Source organism: Panthera pardus, unplaced genomic scaffold (assembly GCF_024362965.1).
Source record: "Panthera pardus isolate Hobbes unplaced genomic scaffold, ASM2436296v1 HiC_scaffold_8, whole genome shotgun sequence".
Lineage (NCBI taxonomy): Eukaryota > Metazoa > Chordata > Mammalia > Carnivora > Felidae > Panthera > Panthera pardus.
The window spans coordinates 130912809-130934153 of record NW_026527013.1 but is presented as its reverse complement, the minus strand read 5'-3'; the positions used below and the strand labels follow the sequence as shown (position 1 = coordinate 130934153).

General features: G+C 36.3%; 1 protein-coding gene across 3 annotated transcripts in view; it reads left to right on the top strand.

Annotated features, from left to right (window-relative positions):
• The first annotated feature begins 279 nt into the window (after positions 1-279).
• TMEM168 (transmembrane protein 168) overlaps positions 280-21345 on the top strand; it is a 30565-nt gene continuing 9499 nt past the window's right edge. Inside the window, exons 1-3 of one of the 3 annotated variants that reach the window (XM_019418079.2) lie at positions 280-509; positions 4740-5996; positions 19876-20018. In XM_019418079.2, the coding sequence (XP_019273624.1) occupies positions 4869-5996; positions 19876-20018 (1271 nt within the window). In that variant the 5' untranslated portion in view covers positions 280-509; positions 4740-4868. Of the gene's footprint in view, positions 510-728; positions 833-1266; positions 1511-4739; positions 5997-19875; positions 20019-21345 lie in introns of those variants that run through there. The other 2 variants (XM_019418077.2, XM_019418078.2) reach the window with 2 other exon arrangements.

Sequence of the window (21345 nt, the reverse complement as noted above, 5' to 3'; positions counted from 1 at the left end):
CCTGGGCGTTTTAATGGCTCTTAGGAAGAGAGGTTGGTGAACATGTAAGGGACAGGAGGACGAATGGGGGGAGGGGGAGGGGGAGGGGGAGGAGGGGGAGCTCATCGTTGTCGGTGGCGTAAAGACCCAGGCGGTGATTTAAAAGGAGTCTTAATTAGGAAAGGAGGCGAGAAGGGCTTTGAAGGCGAGCCTAAGGAGCTTGCCTTTTGCCGGTCAGCAGACACAAAGCCATGCATTATGCCAAATACTAAAGAACAGCAAAGCCTCCTGCGGTATTTACAGCCCACGTGTGGCCGTCCCGCCCGTCCGGCCCGAGTTTCGGTCCAGCCCGAGGCGGCGGCCTAGAGGCTTCATAGGCACGGTTTACATGATCCTTTGTGGTCTTCCCACTCCCGGTTCGCGGCCGATTCCAAGTCCCAGAAGACGAAGGACGCTGGACTCGGCCAGCACCCTAGGTGGGGTGTGTGCGCCAGTGCAGGGCCGGACGCACCTGGGACGGCTGTGGCGCGGTGGGTTTGGGCGGGGAGGGGGGCCGGGCCTCAGGGAGGAAGCGCGCCGCCCGGTTTGACCCCGGCGGCGTTCCGTACCGTCGCGGATTCGGCGGCAGGAACATGGCGGCCGCGGCCCGGCCGGTAACGGAGAAAGTTTCCATCGAGACTGGCCTGTACTAGTGCGTGTGGCCTCAGGCCCTCGACCCCCCTCCTCCCGCTCCCGGCGTGCCACCTTCCCGCTCCGAGTCTCAGGCTCAGCCCCAAGGACCCTCCCTTTTCTGTGTTGGCCCCAGAGCCGACTCCGTGGGTTGAGAGAGCATTGGTGGCGGCGGCCGAGTCAGGTAGGGGGGTCCGGGTGAACAGCGGGGTGGCGAGACCTGAGCACAGACACCGCCCAGGGCTCTGCATAGTTCGAGCCCCAAGCTCCGCCCAGCCGGTCTCTTGGGGCCGGGATTGCCATTAACTGCCCCGGGAGTAGTTGACGGTGGGGGTCGGAGGATGGAAGGTGGGGTGTGCCTTTCCTTATCCTCCGTGATTAACCAGTCAGCTGGGTCCGCAGTTGTGGTTGCCTTCTCCCAAAGTAGAGAGGTGGTAGAGAACAGGCGGGCTCTTTCTGGAAGAATTGCTGTTGCTGCCCCAGTACTGAGAGATTTAATATTTAAGGTGCCATTCTTCTCGTATTTAATGGGCCCAAAGAGTTAACATGAATTCATAGAAGCAAAGCTCTGGAATTCCCCGCCCCTGGCTGTTCAGTATGGTTCTTTTAGCTTTTGAAGCTTCCCTAGATGGGACAGAAATAGTTTGTGAGTCCAAAGCTGATGCAAATGTTAAAGTGTGGCTTTGACTCTAGTGAGCCATTCCCTAGAGGGAGGACATGGAAGAGAACTAACTGGTTTGGAGGAATTTGGATGAATTCAGCGAAGGATAGAGTAATTCCAAACATTTATGGAATCTCCCTTAGCTCTACTGCTTATGAGCCGTGGGATATTGGACAACTTCTTTATTCTCTTTGTGTATTAGTAAGTGTCCAATAACTAGCATTGTTATTATAGTTATTTCTGTATTAGACTTTATTTCTTCAGGTATTTGTTGAATACCTACTTGATTCCAAATTTCTGCTAGACACGGGTACACAGTAGTAAAGACAAACTTTCAGAGACCTTGTGATCTAATAGGGAATGCAGATATTAAATGATGATCAGTATTCTGCTATTATAGAGGAAGTGCAGGGATCATATGAATGGATCAGGGGTGATCTCAGTAAGAAAATGATTTAAGTTACACCTGAACAGTAGGAGTGAGCCAGGTGTGAGGACTGGGTTGGGGATAGGAGGAGGGAAAGGAGTATACTTGAAGAGGGAATAGCAGTGGTGTAGTACAGAACTGAAAGGTCAGCGTGGCTGGAATACAAAGTTCAAGAGGAAGAGTGGTAAGAGATGAGGCAGGAAAGTTATTCACAGCCAATATGGCGAGTATTATAAGGCATTTTAAGGAATGTAGACTTTATTGGTTAAGATGATGGGAAGCCATTGGCAGGTTTTACATAACAGAGTGACCTAACAAATTTTTGGTTTTAAAAGGGATGCTTCTTGGAGCAGGCAAGAGTAGATACAGGGAGATATTTAAGCATGAGACAATGGTGGCCAAAATTGGGATTTTGACTTTGGGGATGGAAAGAAGTAGAAACATTTAAGATGTGTATAGGAAGAAGGATAAGACTTGGTGAGGATTAAATATCGGCGGTGAAGGAGAGGAGGGTTAGAGTAGTATGTGTGTTTTATAAAATAGGCTCTGGGAGTTATTAGTGAACTTCCTCTATGCAAATTGACTCTTCTCCATTTTTATCTGTCAAGTAACTTCTCATTGAATCAACTAATCGCAGACAAGTTGAAAAGATTGTGATGCTTTGTTGCTTTACTCTCTGATTCAGCCAGCTTGTCTTTTGAAGAAGGTCAGAATATGGAAAGACTGTGTAAACTAGCCATTTAAAAATATGCTGCCATGGTGATTTTGGCAGTGTGGTTGCGTAAATTCTACGATATGGATTTATGGGTACAATTTACGTTTACCTTTTTTTCTAGGTTTTACTCTAAGAGCAAACAGAGTTGGTGCTTTTATTTCTATCACATAGATTAATATATGTGTGTAATTAGGGAGAGAGAATAATTGAAACATGGAAATAGATGAGATTGCTCATAGAAAGTATATAGTGAGAGAAAAGCCTAAACTTGGGATTGAATAGCCAAAGGATGGATTGAGAATGAAGAGTCTGCAAGAAGACCTAGAAGGAAAGATCAATGGGTTAGGAAGAAAATCTGGAGTTTAGTATTTGAAAGCTAAAGGGCGGACAGGTTTCAGAAATTGAGAGGAGTCAGCAATGTCAAAGGTTGTTTGAAAAAAGTGCAGGATAATAAGTGAAAAGTACGCATTGATTTTAGGAGCTTACCGCTCATTTTAGAATTTGGCAGAGCAATTTGTTGTATAGTGGGAACCATTGTTTAGTGGTGGGAGAAGAGCAGCAATCAAATAACATCTGTCAAGAGGACAGAAGACTAAACTTGGAAGAGAAGATGGGGATGAGTGAGGATTGTTTCTATTGTTTCTGGGTTTTGGTATTTTTTTTTAAGTAGTTTATTTTTGGGAGAGGGGGAGGGGCAGCGACAGAGGGAGAGAGAATCCCAAGCAGGCTCTGCACTGTCAGCATGGAGTCCCACGAGGTGCTCTATCCCATGAACCTGAGATCATGACCTGAGCTGAACTCAAGAGTCGGGTGCTTAACTGGCTAAGCCACCCAGGCGCCCCGGTATTATTATTATTACTTTTTAATGTTCTATTTATTTTTGAGAGAGAGAGAGAGAGAGACAGAGTACAGGCGAGGGAGGGGCAGAGAGAGAAGGAGACACAGAATCCGAAGCAGGCTCCAGGCTCTGAGCTGTCAGCACATAGCCGACGAGGGGCTCGAACCAACAAACCATGAGATCATGACCGAGCTGAAATCAAGAGTCAGACGCTGGACTAACTGAGCCAACCAGGCCCCCCACCCCAGTGTTATTTCTAAAAAGAGCTTTGCAGAGCCCCGGGGTAGCTCAGTGGGTTAAGCATCCGACTCTTGATTTCTGCTCAGGTCATGATCTCACAATTCATGGGTTCGACCCCTTCATCCGGCTCAGCGCTGACAGGGCTGAGTCTGCCTGGAATTCTCTCTCTGCCCCTCCCCTGTGTGCATATACTCTCGCTGTCTCTCAAATAAACTCAGACATTTGCAAAGCTCTTTTAAGTGCTAATGGGTAAGAGTGGGATTTTGGAGAGAGAGGTGACAAGTTCTGGAAGAGGTAGAGGGAAAAACATATCTAATATGGCTGAAAGATTTACCCTTATATAGGGAAGGGACATCCTTCTTTTCTTGTATCAGGAGATGTAGGTTAGACATGGGTTTGTAGGGTTGGAAACCCAAGTAAGCTCTCTTCAGACACCTCTGTCGAAGGCAGTCATATAGTGAGAATGCAGTGAGAAATGGGTGTCAGAGATTTGACTAGAAGAAGAGAGGATGATAGTCACAGAGAATGGAAGAGTGATTTGAGTACCATCGTTTTTACTAACGATAAAAAGATTTAGAAAGGAGGTTTGATAATCCAAGTAATTTAGTAGAGACAAAACTACAGGGAAAATTACAGATTAACTTTAGGGACTAATTTTAATACTTTACTTCTAATAAGTATATCCGTTAAACAATGTAAAGACTAAGATTTTATAGCATGTTAGAGCTGCCTTGTAAAAAGATGTAGAGGATTTTAGGCAGATAGTAATGGTTGCTATTATTGGGTATTAGTGCCTTTCAAATTAAAGATGAGGATGAAGTCCATCATTCTTTTTAGCTGCTGAGTAGCTTGTGATTGTGCCAAATCCATCTGCTACAACCTAAGCCAGGTTGAATATCTCATATTTGCCTGTAGTTGAAAAATCAAATATTGAAGCAAGAATGGCTTAGTCTCTGGAAAAACAGTTTCATTGGTGGTGATTTAGTCATACAGTCTTAGCATATGTTAAGTAGAAAGCACTGCCATTTTGGTTTGAATAAAGTGAATTTTTAAACCAGAGACAGTTACCATTAAGATACATGCAAGTCAAATTTAAAACTGGGTTTCAGAAGAAACTGTATATTTCATTTATTATTTTTTACAAAGAAGATAGGTGGAAAAGGTGAATTATATAAAATTAACACTGACATATATATTTTTTTCGTTTTAGATCACTATAAACAAAAATTCCACCAGAGGAAATGCGGAAATAGGAGTTACGGATACATTGGATTTGCTGGATGAAATACAAGCAGATAATTTTTGAAACGTGGGGAGAAAGCCCAAATTGCCAGATTACATGTGTAAATCACTGCGTTACTGCTTTAGTCATTGTCTCTATTTAGCAATGACAAGACTGGAAGAAGTAAACAGAGAAGTGAATATGCATTCTTCAGTGCGTTATCTTGGCTATTTAGCCAGAATCAACTTACTGGTTGCTATATGCCTAGGTCTTTATGTAAGATGGGAAAAAACAGCAAATTCCTTAATTTTGGTAATTTTTATTCTTGGTCTTTTTGTTCTTGGAATTGCCAGCATACTCTATTATTATTTTTCAATGGAAGCGGCAAGTTTAAGTCTCTCGAATCTTTGGTTTGGATTCTTGCTTGGCCTCCTATGTTTTCTTGACAATTCATCCTTTAAAAATGATGTGAAAGAAGAATCAACCAAATATTTGCTTCTAACTTCCATAGTATTAAGGATATTATGCGCTTTGGTGGAGAGAATTTCTGGGTATGTCCGTCATCGACCCACTTTACTAACCACAGTTGAATTTCTGGAACTTGTTGGATTTGCTATTGCCAGCACAACTATGTTGGTGGAGAAGTCTCTGAGTGTCATTTTACTTGTCGTAGCTTTGGCCATGCTGATTATTGACCTGAGAATGAAGTCTTTCTTAGCTATTCCAAACTTAGTTATTTTTGCAGTCTTGTTATTTTTCTCCTCATTGGAAACTCCCAAAAATCCAATTGCTTTTGCATGTTTTTTTATCTGCCTGATAACCGACCCTTTCCTTGACATCTATTTTAGCGGACTTTCAGTGACTGAAAGGTGGAAACCCTTTTTGTACCGTGGAAGAATATGCAGAAGACTTTCAGTTGTTTTCATTGGAATGATTGAGCTTACCTTTTTTATTCTTTCAGCATTTAAACTTAGAGACACTCACCTCTGGTATTTTGTAATACCAGGCTTTTCCATTTTTGGAATTTTCTGGATGATTTGCCATATTATTTTTCTCTTAACTCTTTGGGGATTCCATACCAAGTTAAATGACTGCCATAAAGTGTATTTTACCCACAGGGTGGATAACAATAGCCTTGATAGAATCATGGCATCCAAAGGGATGCGTCACTTTTGCTTAATTTCAGAACAGTTAGTTTTTTTTAGTCTTCTTGCAACAGCAATTTTAGGAGCAGTTTCCTGGCAGGTAAGTGTATATATAGTTTGGTTTATTATGTCAGTACCTATGATGTGTGGTTAAATGCTTCAAGAGCTAAATTATTAGAATTCAAAAGTCATGTCCTTTTCAAAAGGAGACTCTTTTTCCTGGTGCTTATTTTTGTTCATGGAATTGAAGTACTGAATGAATAGACAGTATAATTTAGTTTGTTCTTTAGCAGAGAGGTACCAAGATGTTAGGAATACTCAGCAAGTGACATGCCTCCTACCTTCTAATTGTTTTTAAACACTGATAAAGATCTTTAGAATATTAACATTTGAAGGGTGCTTAGAGATTGCACTTTAATCCTTTCATTTCACGCCTGAAGAAACTGAAAGCCATTGAAGACATATCCAGAGTCACTGGTACTAGCCTTAACCATGTTAACTAGCTCCTGGTCTTTTTACTACAACACATTTTTTTTTTTTTTTATATGTATAAAGCCACTTCCTATTTAAGTAAAAGGTGATTAGCTATATAACATTCCTAAGAAAGAAAAAATGGGTTTCTTTTTTGCTGCCCATGATGTTAAAAAAAAATAAAAAGGTCTTTTGTAGACAAGGATACTCAAATTGCATGGTTGGAGTTTATAATATTAACAAGCCTAGTCTTCCATTCTTTGAACATTTATTGACTGCAGTGTATGTCAGATACTCTACAGGTTGCTGAAGATCTCAAGGTCTCTGTCTGAAAGAAGTCACAATGTCTAATGGGAGAGGGAAGAGGCAGGCATATAAATGATTATTACAGTGAGAAATGCTGTAGTTTGAGTACATCAGATTAGGATGTAGGATAAAAAGGAAGGTCACCTGTACTTGGTGCAATTTTCTTCTTCGCTGCAGTTGCTACAGAGTGATTTTTGGATGTGAGTGTTTAAAGGGAGGTGTAGAGACTTGCCTGGGCATGGTACCTTTTTGTCAAGTGTGGGCTAGGGCAGGGAGCCAGTGTGGAAGTCAACTAAATGATAAAGCATTGTGGGTGTTGCCTGAGACCATCTTCCTCATTTGCCAGTGCAGGGGACTATTAGAACCATGATCGTGATGATGATGATGGAGGATAATGTCAGAAATTCCTAAAGAGTTCTACTTCCTTTCCCTACCCTCTATCAGGTTAGCTCCTTTTCCACCCTTCCAGCGCTAACTACTTTGTTTTTGTTTTTGTTTTGAAGTCAGGCTCATTCATGCTTGACACCTTTCCAGATCATCAAATCCTGCTAACCAATTATTTTGTAAGTCACTGTACCTTTCTTGTTTTCTTATACCAGTGGTCTTCTTATATCAGTAGTATGTGTACCACTGGAGGTACGCAAAAGCTTTCCAAAGACTATGTCAGCAAAAATGATTTTGAGAGAATTTCCATATTCTCTCCTTCCATTCTACTCTTTTTTAAAGTTGAATTACTTGAGACTGCTTCTCAATTTAGGCGTGGAGTGGTATCTCTTTGTGGCTTTAATTTGCATGTCTCTAATGACTAATATGTTGAGCATCATTTAATGTATTAGTCATTCACTTGTCTTTGTTGTTGAAATATCTATTCAAATCTTTTGCCCATTGTAAATTGAGTTATTTCTCTTATGATTGAGTTTTAAGGGTTCTTTTTATATTCTGCATACAAGTCCTTTTTTAGAAATATATGATTTGGAAATGTTTTCTCCCAGTGTGTGACTTATCTTTTTTTCTTAATGACACATTTTGAAGAGTACAACTTTTAAATTTTATGAAGAACAATTTACCAGCTTTCTCTTTATGGACTGTGCTTTTAGTACTCTATCTAAGAAGTCTTTGCTCAACCCTAGGTCACAAAGATTTTCTTCTATAAATTAGTTTTCTTTAGTGATTGTATTGTTTTAGCTTTGATATTTAGGTGCATGATCCATTTGGCAGTAATTTTTGTCTATGGTATGACGTGAGGATCTAATTTTTTTTTTAATAGGGATTTCGAATTATTCTAGGAAAAGACTATCCTTTCCTCTGTTGAATTGCCTTGGTGCCTTTGACCAAAATCAATGAAATATAAATGTAAGGCTTTATTTTTGAGCTCTCTTTTTTGTTCCATTGATCTATGTGTGTGACCTTCTACTAGTACTAGGCTGTCTCACAAGGTATTTTCTAATTTCCCTTAAAATTTACTCTTTGACCTTTGGGTTATTTAAAAATTGGTTGTCTGATATTGCGATATCTGAAGGATTTCCCACGTTTCTTGGTTATTAATTTCTAATTTAATTACATGTGATGGGAGAACATAGTTTGTATGATTTTAGTCTTTTATTAAGACTTGTTTTGTGACCTGGCATGTGTTTGATTCTGGAGAAAACACCATGTTCACTTGAAAAGAATGAGTATTCTGCTGTTATTGGGTAGAGGGTTCTATAAATACCAGCTAGGTTAAGTTGGTTGTTATTCTTCTCTATCTACATCTTTGATTTTTTGTCTGATTCCATCAGTATTGAGAGAGGGATATTGAAAATCCTTGGTATAATTGCCAAACTGTAGGTTTATCCTTTCAATTCTGTCATTTCTTTATGTATTTTGGGATTCTGTTCTAAGGTATCTATATTCATCTTTAATTACTATATCTTTCTAGACCTTTTTATCATTATAATAAACAGCCTAGTTGAATAGTTACAATACAGACCTCATAGCTCATAAAACCTAAAATTTTAACTCTCTGGCTCTTTACAGAAAGTTTGCCAACTCCTGTTGTAGGCCAGTGCTTCTCAGCCTTTTACATGCATTGAAATCATGTGGGGATGTTGTTAAAATTCTGAAGATTGAAATTGATTTTGGGAAAGAGCTTGAAAAAATTAAAGGTGATGCAGAAACTCCTGATCAAAAGTATACCCATTGAGTAACAAGGTATTAATTTAGCTATTTAAGAGCAACATGCATCTACCTGAGTTTTGTCTGCATTCCCCAATTAGTTACTATTTGGTCACTGCTGCCTATGATGTAGGCATTGTGTCTTTGATTCAATTAAATTTTTTAAACTTAATTTTAATTTAGTATTTTGTGTATAGATTTCCCAAACCGTGCTCTGTCCAGTGTTCTGTGAGATGTTAATGAGTATACTCAGAGAAAAAGTGTTAGAAGAAAGAGAAACATTTCCACACTTACTTGACTGTGAAAATCTTGCCTCTACCCTTCATTAAGAGGTACCCCCAACCATACCTATAAACCTCTGTGTGAAACAATTTAGGAAACACTCCACTGGATTTATAGAAGTTCTAACCCTTTTGATTGATGAAAGCATCAGAAAATTATATAGTGAAAGGCAAAAAATTTGAGTTTTATAAGGCCAGGACCGCTTTTGGCATAACATCATTGTTAATCCAAGTAAATTTTAAGTCCTATATCAAATTCTTTAGATTTTAATTATTTTTTAAAAATTGACCTATGTTTAACATTCCTAAATGATATTGATACTGATAGCTTTGTAAAAATATAATACAAACCCATTTTTTCATATCCTTTAGTGGATTTCCACTGAAAAAATAGTTCCATTGATTGGGTGGGGGCAGACCCAGTGTAGCAGGAAAAAAAAAAAAAAAAAAGGAAGAAACCTTTTGAGAAGATTGGTCAGCCAAAGATAGGATCAGTGAAAGTAGAGGTAGCTTGAAATCAAGTGTAGCTAGGAGCAAAAGATAAGCACCTGGACTAAGATGATAGTCTTCCCTTTAGCACAGCAATTTTCTCCTAAGATCTTGTTGAGAAGTAAAATTTAAAGAGATCTTGAAATAAGTTGATGAGATGTAGAGTTGAATAGTGTTCTGATGTGGTGGATAGTCTAAAAATGTTAAAAAGATATTGAGAGAATAAAGGGAGCAGATGGAAATGTAGGATGATGGGGTTTATTGAGTTAATGACCTAGGAGCATTTGGAATTTATAAAACAGTTTCTAGTAGGTTTATTTTTTAAAGCATATTTTTTAGGAGTCAAATCTGTGGTTATTTTACTACTAGAGGAGTAAAACCAAACAAAAACATGAGATTTAGCTTCCTAGTGGAGTACAATTGTAGCTTGGACCCTAATTTCCAAAAATGGGCTTGGCCACTTTTCTTATTTTAAGCTTTTTTGCATGTTAGTTTTGGGTTCTGTTACTTTTACTTAGCTATAATATAAAAATTTTTCTGTTAAGGAAAAATTTGCATAGAGTATTATTCATCATTTTTAGTGTATAATTCTGCAGTTTTGACCAATACATATAGTTGTGTGACCACCACTACCACAGTCAAAATATAGAGGAGTTCAGTTACCCCCCAAAATTCCCTTCTGCCCCTTTGTAGTCTGTCCCTTTCTCAACCCCCAGGAGTTGACAACCACTGATCTGTTTGCTCTCCTTAGACACTTTCCTTTCACAGAATGTCATATAATGAAATCATACAGTATATAGCTGTTTGAATTTAGCTCCTTTCACTTGGCATAATTCATATAGATTCATCTATGTTGTTTATATTTATTCCTTTGTATTGTATTATATTTATTCCTTTGTATTGCAGCAGTATTCCATTATATGGGTATCTCACAGTTTATTCATTACTCACTTGACTGATGTTGAAATTAGTTTTTGGTTAATATAAAAGTTGCTGTAAACATTCATAGGGTTTTTTGTTAAACTAAATTTTTATTTTACTTGGTGTGGGATTGCTGGGTCATGTCATAAATATGAATAATGGGGCTGCCACGGTGGCTTGGTCGGTTGAGCATCTGACTCTTGATTTTGGTCGGCTCAGATCATGATTTCACAGTTCATGATTTTGAGCCCCGCATCGGGCTCTCTGCTGTCAGTGCGGAGCCAGCCTCAGATCCTATGTCCCCCCTCTCTCTACCCCTCCCCTGCTCACGCACACATGCGTGCAGGCTCTCAAAAATAAATATTTAAAAAAATAAAATAAACATGGATTATGTTTAATAAATTATCAAAATGTTTTCACAGCAGCTGTACCATTTTGCGTTCTCACCCGCAGTATATAGGAGTTCCAGTTGCTCCACATAAAAACCGGTGCTTGGTATTGTCTGTCTGTTTTTTTTTTTAACCATTCTAATAGGTGTGTGGTGGTAATTCATTGTGGTTTTATTTTCAGTTACCCCGGTAACTGTTGATGTTAAGTATCTTTTCTTGTGCTTGCTTACTATACTATGTCTTCTTTGGTGAAGTACCTGTTAACATGTCTTGGCAGCTTTTAAAATTGTGGATTGCTTGTTTTAATAGTAAGTTCTGAGAATTCTTTATCTATTCTAGATAGAAGTCCATTATCATATATATGACTTGCAAATATTTCTCCCAGTGTACGGCTTATCTTTTCTCTTAAAATGTTTTTTGAAGAGCAGAAGTTCTAAATTTTGCCACAGTCCATTTTATCAGTTTTTTTTCTTTTAAGAATCTTTTGATGTCATGTCTAAGAAATCTTTGACCTCACTTGAATAGAATCTTAGCTAATCCTACATGGGTAGCTTGGTTTTTTGTTTTTCCTTAGTTTTACTGAGTTTAATAACATTGTCAGAATGAGTCAGTAGTATCATTCTAAGTCATTTACATTAAAAATCTGGAATTTTACCATTAACTTCTGTTGTGTTCTATTCATAATCTCATTCTAACTTTAAAATGGAACATTACAGCTGATGTTTCCTGCAATTTGTATTATGTTCATTGAATGTGCTATTTACTTTCCTCTTTTATCCTTTTTTTTAAAAAAATAAGTCAATAAGACAGACTTACATAGTACCACAACATTTGGTGCTAGTATTATTGCTCAGCTATAGGCTTTTCAGAAATTGTGATAATTGATAATTCACATAAGGATAAAAGGGGAAGAAAGCATCCAGATACCCAAGGAAGTATACCCCATGGCTCACTCTTATGTTTAGAGATTCTCTCTCATTATCATTCACATGAGATTTTATGTGCCTTTCCTTGCCAACCATTGTCATTTGCAGATTCCATGGGAGTTTGAAGCAACTTTTTGTAGAAGCCTTTTGACTCAAATCAGAAAAACCATAATCATAGTTGATTTCTCTATAGGAGAAACAATGGCAATCACTGGGTGTGACAGATGGAACAAGATCAGCCCCGCATTTAAGGAAGGGATGAAATCCACAGATGTAGGTAGCAGTTTCATTTCTAGCAAGATGGCAGGATCAGCCATATTACTTCACTTGGCTTGGGGAGCAGGGAGTTTTCAAATCTTCTGCCAAAACTAGAAGTGCACATGTTTCATAATTTTTTGTTTTGTTTCATTTCTCTTCCTAAAGTTTTGAGCTATTTTCGTCTAGATGGCAAAGGGTGGGGGGGCACAAATTCTTTTTAGCTAGAAAGCATTCTTTTAATTTGATGTTTCATCATTTCTGCCAGAACATTGTGAAGCAGGAGTACTTTTTTTTTTTTTTCTAAAACACCAACAATGGTCCTAATTTTGTTTTTCTTGAAGTAAAAACAAAGTATTTCATCTTTCCCCTGGATGATATTCCAGCTTTGAAAAATCTTTAAAAATTTTAATGACCGGAGAGAATGTTTTCCATTTTAATAATAAGACTTACCATTTATTAACTGTTTTCTATGTGCTCTACACCATTCTGTGTACTTTGTGTGTTCATTTAATTCTCATGACACTCTGAGATAGGTACCGTTATGATTCCCATTTCATAGATAAGCATGATTGAGAGGTTAGGAAACTTCCTCAAGGCTGCAGAGCTGGTATGAATCCAGGCAATCTGCCTTCACAGCTCTTAACCACTTTACTTAGTTCCATATATTTTTAGAGTTGGAAATGAGCATAGAGATTATTTAATGTAATCTCTTTATTTTGCCCATGGGAAAAGTAAGATTCAGTAGACTGAGTTTGATTCCCATACCACTGTTGTTTCACTTTTATTAGGGTTGTAGTGGAAAAAATGTCTATTTTTTGCTGTTTCTATTTTGAGATACTCAAAAGAAGAAAAAATATAAGATTTCTAATGCATTTAGAGAACTTTAACTCTACATCAATATCTCCTATCAGCAATAGTCATTTAGTTGAAAAAATAATCATCTTTGAGATTTCTGCTGGCATGCTCATAATGACTTGATTTCAATTTGAAAATGCTTCACTGCAAATTACAGCTACCATTTATTGTACTAGCCATATTTCACATATTTCTAATCTGTAGTATAAGCTCACAAAATAAATATTAGTCCCCTTTTATAGATTGAGACTCAAAGGTTAATTAATTTGTTCAGGTACACACAGATGGTACATGGCTGAGCTAGGATTGAACCAAAGTCTAACTCCAAAGCTTGAGCCCTTTCCACTAGACCCTATTGCCTCTGTATAAAGAAATCACTTGACTTTAAAACTGTGAAGTAGCTTTCCTAATGTTCTTAAAATTTCCTGTACTGAACACATTTTTGGAGGTTGCCTATTATTTCTTAAATATGGGTTTGTCACATTAAAAAGCATAATACCTCTATTAATATAGTGTTTCTTAGTTGGAATTCCATTTTCCTTAGATTTCCATGTACACTGTTTACTAAATCTGGTTTACTTAATGTGGCTGCTACAAAAATACCTCTAAACGTTAATTTTATCTCTTATGTAAATGCCATATTTTTAAAAATGAAATTCCAACATTGATATCTGTATACTGCATAAAGAGATTTGGTTCCTATTATCTGAGAAATTTTATGATATGAAATGGTTGAATATTTTGACCATGACCTGAAAGCCTAGCTGAATAGAGAATAGCTAGTTACTATTTTTATACAAAGGATATTACTTACAGTTTATTGGTCTGCTAGTATGTTCAGATTCTATCTGCTTTAAAATTTGAATCATGTCCTATAGTTTGATAGTGTCCATAGGGTGATTCGGAGAAACAAAGCCTGAAAAGTACCTACACTTAAAAGTTTTGATTGGGTAAGTTGATCATATTTATTACAGGGAGTTGTTTAAAATATAAGAATATACCAAGAGTCACAAATGCCTTTTAGGTTGAAGCTGTAAACGTTTGCATGCCAGTAAAATTGAAGCTTTCTGAAAATGGCAAGTGGCTAAAACATCCTAAATATATTTTTTCTCCCCTTGGACATATTTGCCATCTGTGAAGACTGCTAATATTTTTGTGTTGCCAAACTGCTCACTTTTATTTGTGTATGTTATCTTGATAGTATATTTAATACTGTTTTTTTCTAAGCTTGCTTACTCAAAATAACCTAATAAAAATGTTTAATGGTTTTTTTGTCAAATTTGACTTTTAAAAATTAATGACAATATAAAATTACCAGTTTTCTAAGATTATAATAACAGATCATCTGTTGTATGCAAACCATCTGTGATCAGTAGACCTCTAAATATCTGCTTATTTAGCTCTATTATATTAAATATTATCAGTGTTGTATAACTGACATGAGAGTGTTGAATAACATCACTATCAGTTAACATTTTAATTGGAATTTTAAATTATTTAATAAGGCTTCCTACTTAAGGTATACACAGACTGGCAATTGAAGTTTATCATTACTGTAGTTCATTGTTAAATTATAAACTGTTCAATGCAATGCTTTTTTCTAACGGTAAAACTATATTTTAATTTCACAATAAAAATCTTAGATTTATAAAATTCTTTAAGGTAATTCAAAAGAAGTCAGTGATAACCATTGGTATTGTATACACATGAATATTTAAACAAAGGGTAGTCTCTACCCTTGACAAGATTTGATAAATAAGGCCAAACTTAAATATTTCTGGGTCAGCTTTCGGAAATGGAAATTTCCATTCTTTTTACTGTAGGAAATAGGAAAGATGCGGAGATAGAAGGTTAATAAGTAGCCTTAACTAAAGAAAAATGTTTTGATTAAACAAAATGAGAATTGAACAATTTTTTTTTTTTTTTTTTTTTTTTTAGAGAGAGAGAGAGAGAGAGCTCCTGCAAGCCAGGGAGGGGGAAAGGGAGAGGGAGAGAGAGAATCTTAAGCCTGACATGGGACCCTATCTCAGGAACCATGACATCATGACCTAAGCCAAAATCAAGAGTTGGACTTAAGAGCTTAACCAGCAGAGCCACCCAGGTGCCCCAAGTTAACATTTTTTGATGGTATAACATTCTCTTACAATTTGCAGTGTCAAAGTTTAGTTCCCAACTCTAGAATATCAAATTCCTTATTTATGAATTATCTTTAATATGTATTTCTGTATGTCCTGAAATTTCCTAGTAACTTAGTACAAAAAGGCTGCTTACACACCTGAACTTCTCATCCTTCTAAAATCTATCCTGATTTTAGGAAAAATGTATAGGAAATTTTTTTTAAGAGGGTGATATTTTTTTCTAATTCTCTTTTTTAAATCCTTTAATTATGTCTGTATAGTAAAATAAATAAATCAACATACCTGCAAGAATTTTGAGTAGACCAGTTTTATTTGGCCAGAAGATCTTTTTTTTAAGATTTTTTTTAATGTTTATTTTTGAGAGAAAACTAGTGGGGAAGAAGCAGAGAGAGAGAGACAGAATCTAAAGCGAGAGAGAGACAGACAGAATCTAAAGCAGGCTCTGTATTGCCAGCACAAAGCTGGATGTGGTGCTCAAACCCATGACCCATGAGATCATGACCTGAGCTGAAGTCAGACAACTGACTGAGCCACCCAGGCGCCCCAAGCCAGAACATCTTTTAATATGTGCCTTAAATAAGTGAGACAAATACCGTATGATTTCACTTACATGTGGAATCTAAACAAATCAACAAAACTACAAGACTCTTAAATATAGAGAAAAAATTGGTAGTTGCCACAGGGCAAGTGAATGGTGGGGGTATGGGCAAAATGGATGAAAGGGATTAAAAGGTACAAACTTCCAGTTATAAAATAAGTAAGTCACAGAGATGAAAAGTATAGCACGGAGAATATAAATAATATTGTGAAAATGTATGGTGATAGATGGTGACTACACTTACTCTGGTGAGCACTGAATAATGTATAGAATTGTCAAACCACAGTGTTGTACACCTGAAACTAATATAACACTGTAGGTCAATTATATTTTAATAAATTTTTTAAATGCCTCTAAAAAAAAGAAAATGTATGCCTTTAGGCAGCAATGCACTTTCCTTTAGAATCTTTACCACTATTTATCACAGCTGCTTCACATAATCCTGAAGGTGTTTATGACCCTTGCTATAAATGGTAACATAGTGAATTAGTTTCTTATATTACCATCTTGATCAGAAAAGTACGAGTTACATAAAGTTAAAGGTAGAAATAATAAAGTTGTCATATATTGGTCATGTTATTTAGTAATTCTTTTATATGAATGGCTGACAAAATGTAGAAGTAATCCTTTGATCAATTAAACCCCTGTACACAAAAGATTTTTTGTTATACCGGAGCAACATATGCAGTAAATGTTTGGAAAATAAGAAAGAAATGAAATTATTAGTATTTGTAGATAAGATGACTACCCGGCAAACCGAAGAGCAAACTGAAAAATCAGGTGAAAATGCTGTAGTAATAGTTGTGAGAATTGTACTGCATCTTTAACATTGTAAACTCTCTCATAAAAGGTTGATTTGGTTGATAGAGTTATCATTAACCTAGCCAGTATAAAAACTGTGTAAATTCTCTTGGAATTGTATAATATAAGTACTATAAGAAGAAATAAATGGTGTATAGTGAGAATATATATGTTTAATACTATTCAGGTAGCAAATAATAACATGTAAATATAAAAAAAACAATCAATATCCTAGAAGTCAGTAATCAGAAAATGCAATAGAAATCATTCCACTCATAGAACAACAAACGTGGTGCCTGAGTGGCTCAGTTGGGTAAGCATCTGACTCTTGGTTTTGGCTCAGGTCATTATCTCACAGTTTGTGGGTTCAAGCCCCATGTGGGGCTCTGCACTGACAGCACAGAGCCTGCTTGGGATTCTCTCTGCCTCTCTCTGCCTCTCCCCCTTGCTCATAAGTGCTCTCCCTCTAAATTGATAAATAGGCTTAAAAAAAGAACAATAAACATAAAATGCCTAGAAATAGATTTAAAAGAAACTTAGGACATTTTTACAAAGAAATAGAAAACTCCAGTGAAGGTTTTGAAAGAAGACTTGAATAAATGAAAATACACGTCATACCTTCTCGGATAGTAATACTCAACACTGGGCCCTGTGGACATGTTAGTGGAGGAAAGTTTAAATCTGAACTGCACTTCTATTTCCATCAAGAGGAGCAAGTCAGTCTAGAACTTCAGAGGTGGGGTCTCTGGTAAATTACCTCCCATTTTAAGATGACACACTGAAGGAAAAGCGTGAAGCTGTGTACATTACAGGGTGCTCATGAATTTGTATCCTGACCTTGTGTTCTGTTAGTGATGGGACCTGGAGTAAGTGGTCCAATCTGGATTAAGATACGTAGTTGTAATAGCCCCAGCTCCCTGGAAGGAACCAACAAAAATCCTCTTGGAGAAAGTGGATTATTCTAGGCCTGAAATATATGTGTGTGTATTTTTGCATACAGTGTCCTGCTCAGAAATATAACCAGAGACACACACACATGGTATCAAGAGCAAGAAACAGCAGGACCAACAGACAGATGACCAAAAAGTCTTGTGATCATGGAATTCTCAAACACAGAAAACCATCATATTTACAAAGCTGGAAAAAACAAAGATAGTACATAAAGTTGGAAACTATAAAATAGTGACAAGGCAGACTTAAAAATAGCAAGTTTTAGAATCCTAAAAATACCTGAAATTAATTCATTGCGCAAGACTAACGTTAGATAAAGCTGAAGTGAGCATTAGTGAATTCAAAGATACATTTCAGAAGAAGCTATGCAAGAAGGAGCACAAAAGAAAAATAGGGAACACACAGAGGAGTAAGTCTCAAAAAAGGATACAATGAGAAGGTCTCTATTTTATTGGAGTCCCAAAAGAAAGGAGGAAATAAAGGCCAAAGGAAATATTTGAAAGGACAAAAAGACCAGTGGAACAGAAAAGAGTACAAAAACAAATCCCAGAATACTTGATTTATGATAGAAACATCACTGTAGAATAATGTGAAATTGTTGAGATTTTTTGGGTAATTCAGTGTACAGTTAGAAAAAAGTGAAGTTGATTATAATCAAACAAAAATCAATTACATTTGGATTACAGGCCAAAAAATGCAAAGGTCAAGATAATAAAGCCATTAAAGGGTAATGTAAAATAATCTTCTTGACCTTTGGGTGGAGAAAGATTTAACTTACACAAAATGACATTACAATTAAAAACATGCTAAGCAAAAAACAGCATTAAGGGGAGGAGAAAGGCATTTGCCATATATCCCAAAAAAGTCTTACCTAAAACATACTGAGAGCAAAACAAATCTGTAAATAATAAAAAGGCAGTCCCATGGAAAAAGGGGCAAAATAGTTAACACTTCACCGAAGATGAAACTTAAATTATCAAAGGGATTTAAAATAATAATCAGAGAACTCAATACTTATTCTGGTTTTATTACAATAGAAAATTAAAAGGAATCTAGCAATAGGGATTCAGCTAATTAAAATTTTATACATATGATAGTAATGCCATTTCTTCTTTATACATGATGTAGAATTTATTAATAGGCTTACAATATATTAGAAAGTTTACAGAATATTATCCTACGTTGGTAAAAAAAATGAATATATGTATTGTGTGAAGTCCGATAATATTTTAAAAAGCATGTGTAGAGGACAGTATTTGCAATGATTTTAATCACTTATCCTTTTACTTATTTGTGTTTTCTAATGTTTCTAAATTGAGCATGTACTATATTTTATGTAATTGAGAACACACAATGTACCAAAAATAGGGTATTATATCTGTTTTTCGATTATGGGAATCACCTATTTTTTTATTAAAATTCTGATGGAATCAATCATCTGTTAGCATTAGAAAAATGTGTGTTCATGCACAGAAGCACAGAACCGTATATAATATGTCCAGCAGCAACATAGAAAGAATGTGGAATAATATCAGTGTTGTAAAGCTGTAGATCAGGACCCAGTGACTGTCATCCTTCCATTTTCTTTTCACTTAAATGGGTCTTTATTTATTTGTTTATTTTTTATATCAGTGACTACCCAATCTTGCCTCCTCTTTTTAATATTTCTTACTGCCTGCCTTTTTCTCTTCGGCTTTTAGGATGCTTAAATACCCTTTATATATGACATATTATGTATATGCATATTTATAACATACGTAATATATATGAATATATTTTTAATATATATTACACTTTTTTTTTACAGTTTTGTATTTACAGTCTAGAGCTTTTAAAAGGAAAACTTAAAAAGTTTAAATATAAGAATGGGGTTCATTTTGATAGCTTTAGAATCTTAAGTTTTCTGTAAGATTTTACTCACTTAATTTTGAACTTTTCACAGGAAAAACAAGCCCTTTCTAAAGTAACTTTTCTGATAAAGTAATGGAGTATATTATTTGAAAGGCAGCTATGCTCAGCACTACCACCAATGCTTGAATATGTTATTTGAAAAGTGACTAAGAGCATGTGGTTTTTAACAGGAAGGGATTTGTTTTCTGGCTTTTTGTGTCATATCAAGAAGGTTACATTTGTGTTCTCTTTTTTAGTTTGGGTGGGATATTACCTGACAAATTAAAAAAATATGATGTGCCATATTTGCTTTGCCACAACTTCCAGGAAGCTTCAAGATTAATTTAGGTTTCATTGCTCATCCATATATACTTCTCTGCTTCAACTTCTAACTGTTTTTAGGCTATTGATTATTCTTTTAATCTTATTTGGAAATAGGGAAAATATATAAATATGCATGTATATATATATATATATATATATATGTACATATGCACACACATAAGTGCAGTCACACACTGTATAAACATGCTGTTTTAAATTTCTTTTAGACAACAAATGGAATCTTCCTGAGCATGTTTCTGATAGTTTTACCATTGGAATCCATGGCTCATGGACTCTTCCATGAATTAGGTAACTGTTTAGGAGGAACATCTGTTGGATATGCTATTGTGATTCCTACCAACTTCTGCAGGTATAGTAATCTAGTATAATTTTCCTAATATTTGTATGAATATGAATATAAAATGTGATAGCTCATTTTTTCAAATGTGTAATATTTTCAAAATATAATACTCTTGCAGTTCTTTTTAATTTACCCCAAATGTTTAAAAACTTGTATTTATTCTTGGTAATGATATAATCTTCAGGGTCCAGTTAAAAAAAATTTTTTTATAAATGTGATTAGCTTATATTTGAGCTAAAAATGAGAAGATATGATTGTTCTAAGAAAAGGTCCTACCCTTTCTTTAGAAAAGGTCCTACCCTTTCTTGTTTAGGAAAATGTCCTGTGAAACAACATGGTGAAATTTAATAGATGTATACGGGACCTGAGAGCCCTAAATTCTAGTTCTGTGTTACCCTAGGCAAATCACAACTTCTCTGAACTTCAGTGTCCTTATCTAAAATGCAAACAGTAATACCTATTCTTCCCATCTTAGAGGAATGCTATGAAGAGCTAATGAGAATATGAATGCAGAAACAGTATGCCCGTTGGAAACTGGCATACAAATACCAGGAATTCAGGAAATTGGCAATGAAGTTAAACATATTTGTTTGAGGGGTGCCTCAGTGGCTCAGTCAGTTGAGCATCTGATTTTGGCTCAAGTCATGATCTCACGATCCGTGAGTTCAATCCCCACGCCAGGCTCTGTGCTGACAGCTCTGAGTGTGGAGCCTGCTTTGGATTCTGTGTCTCCCTCTGTGTCTGTCCCTTCAGTGCATGCACATGCTCTCTCTCTTTCTCTCTCAAAAATAAGTAAGCATTAAAAAATTTTTTTAAACATACTTGATTGTAGTTTTATTCCAAACATAATTCTTGTCCCTAAATGTGTAGCAAATTGGTTTAATCTGTAAAAATTGCCACATTAAAATATTTTTCATAGTTAAGTACCTTGGAAATAGAAAAAAATAGTTCTTTGCTTTTTTTTTTAATGTTATTTATTTGTTTTGAGAGACAGAGTGTGAGTGTGTGTGCAAGGAGGGGATGGGTAGAGAGAGCGGGAGAGAATCCCAAGCAGGTCCTGTGCTGTCTGCACAGAGCCTGACCTGGAGCTCAATCTCACAAACCAGTAAGATCATGACCTGCGCCCATATCAAGAGTCAGACTCTTAACCAGGCACCCCTCTTTGCTGTTGATGTGTTTTGACCACCAAGTATTCTTCATACTTTCCATGGTGGCTTTTAGGGTGGGGTAGGGGGAAGACTTGAAATAAAAAATTGATTTCAAATATTTGACATAAAAACCAAAAATAGACTATTTGTAGTAAACATTTTCCTCCATGTTAAAGGCTTTATAAAAT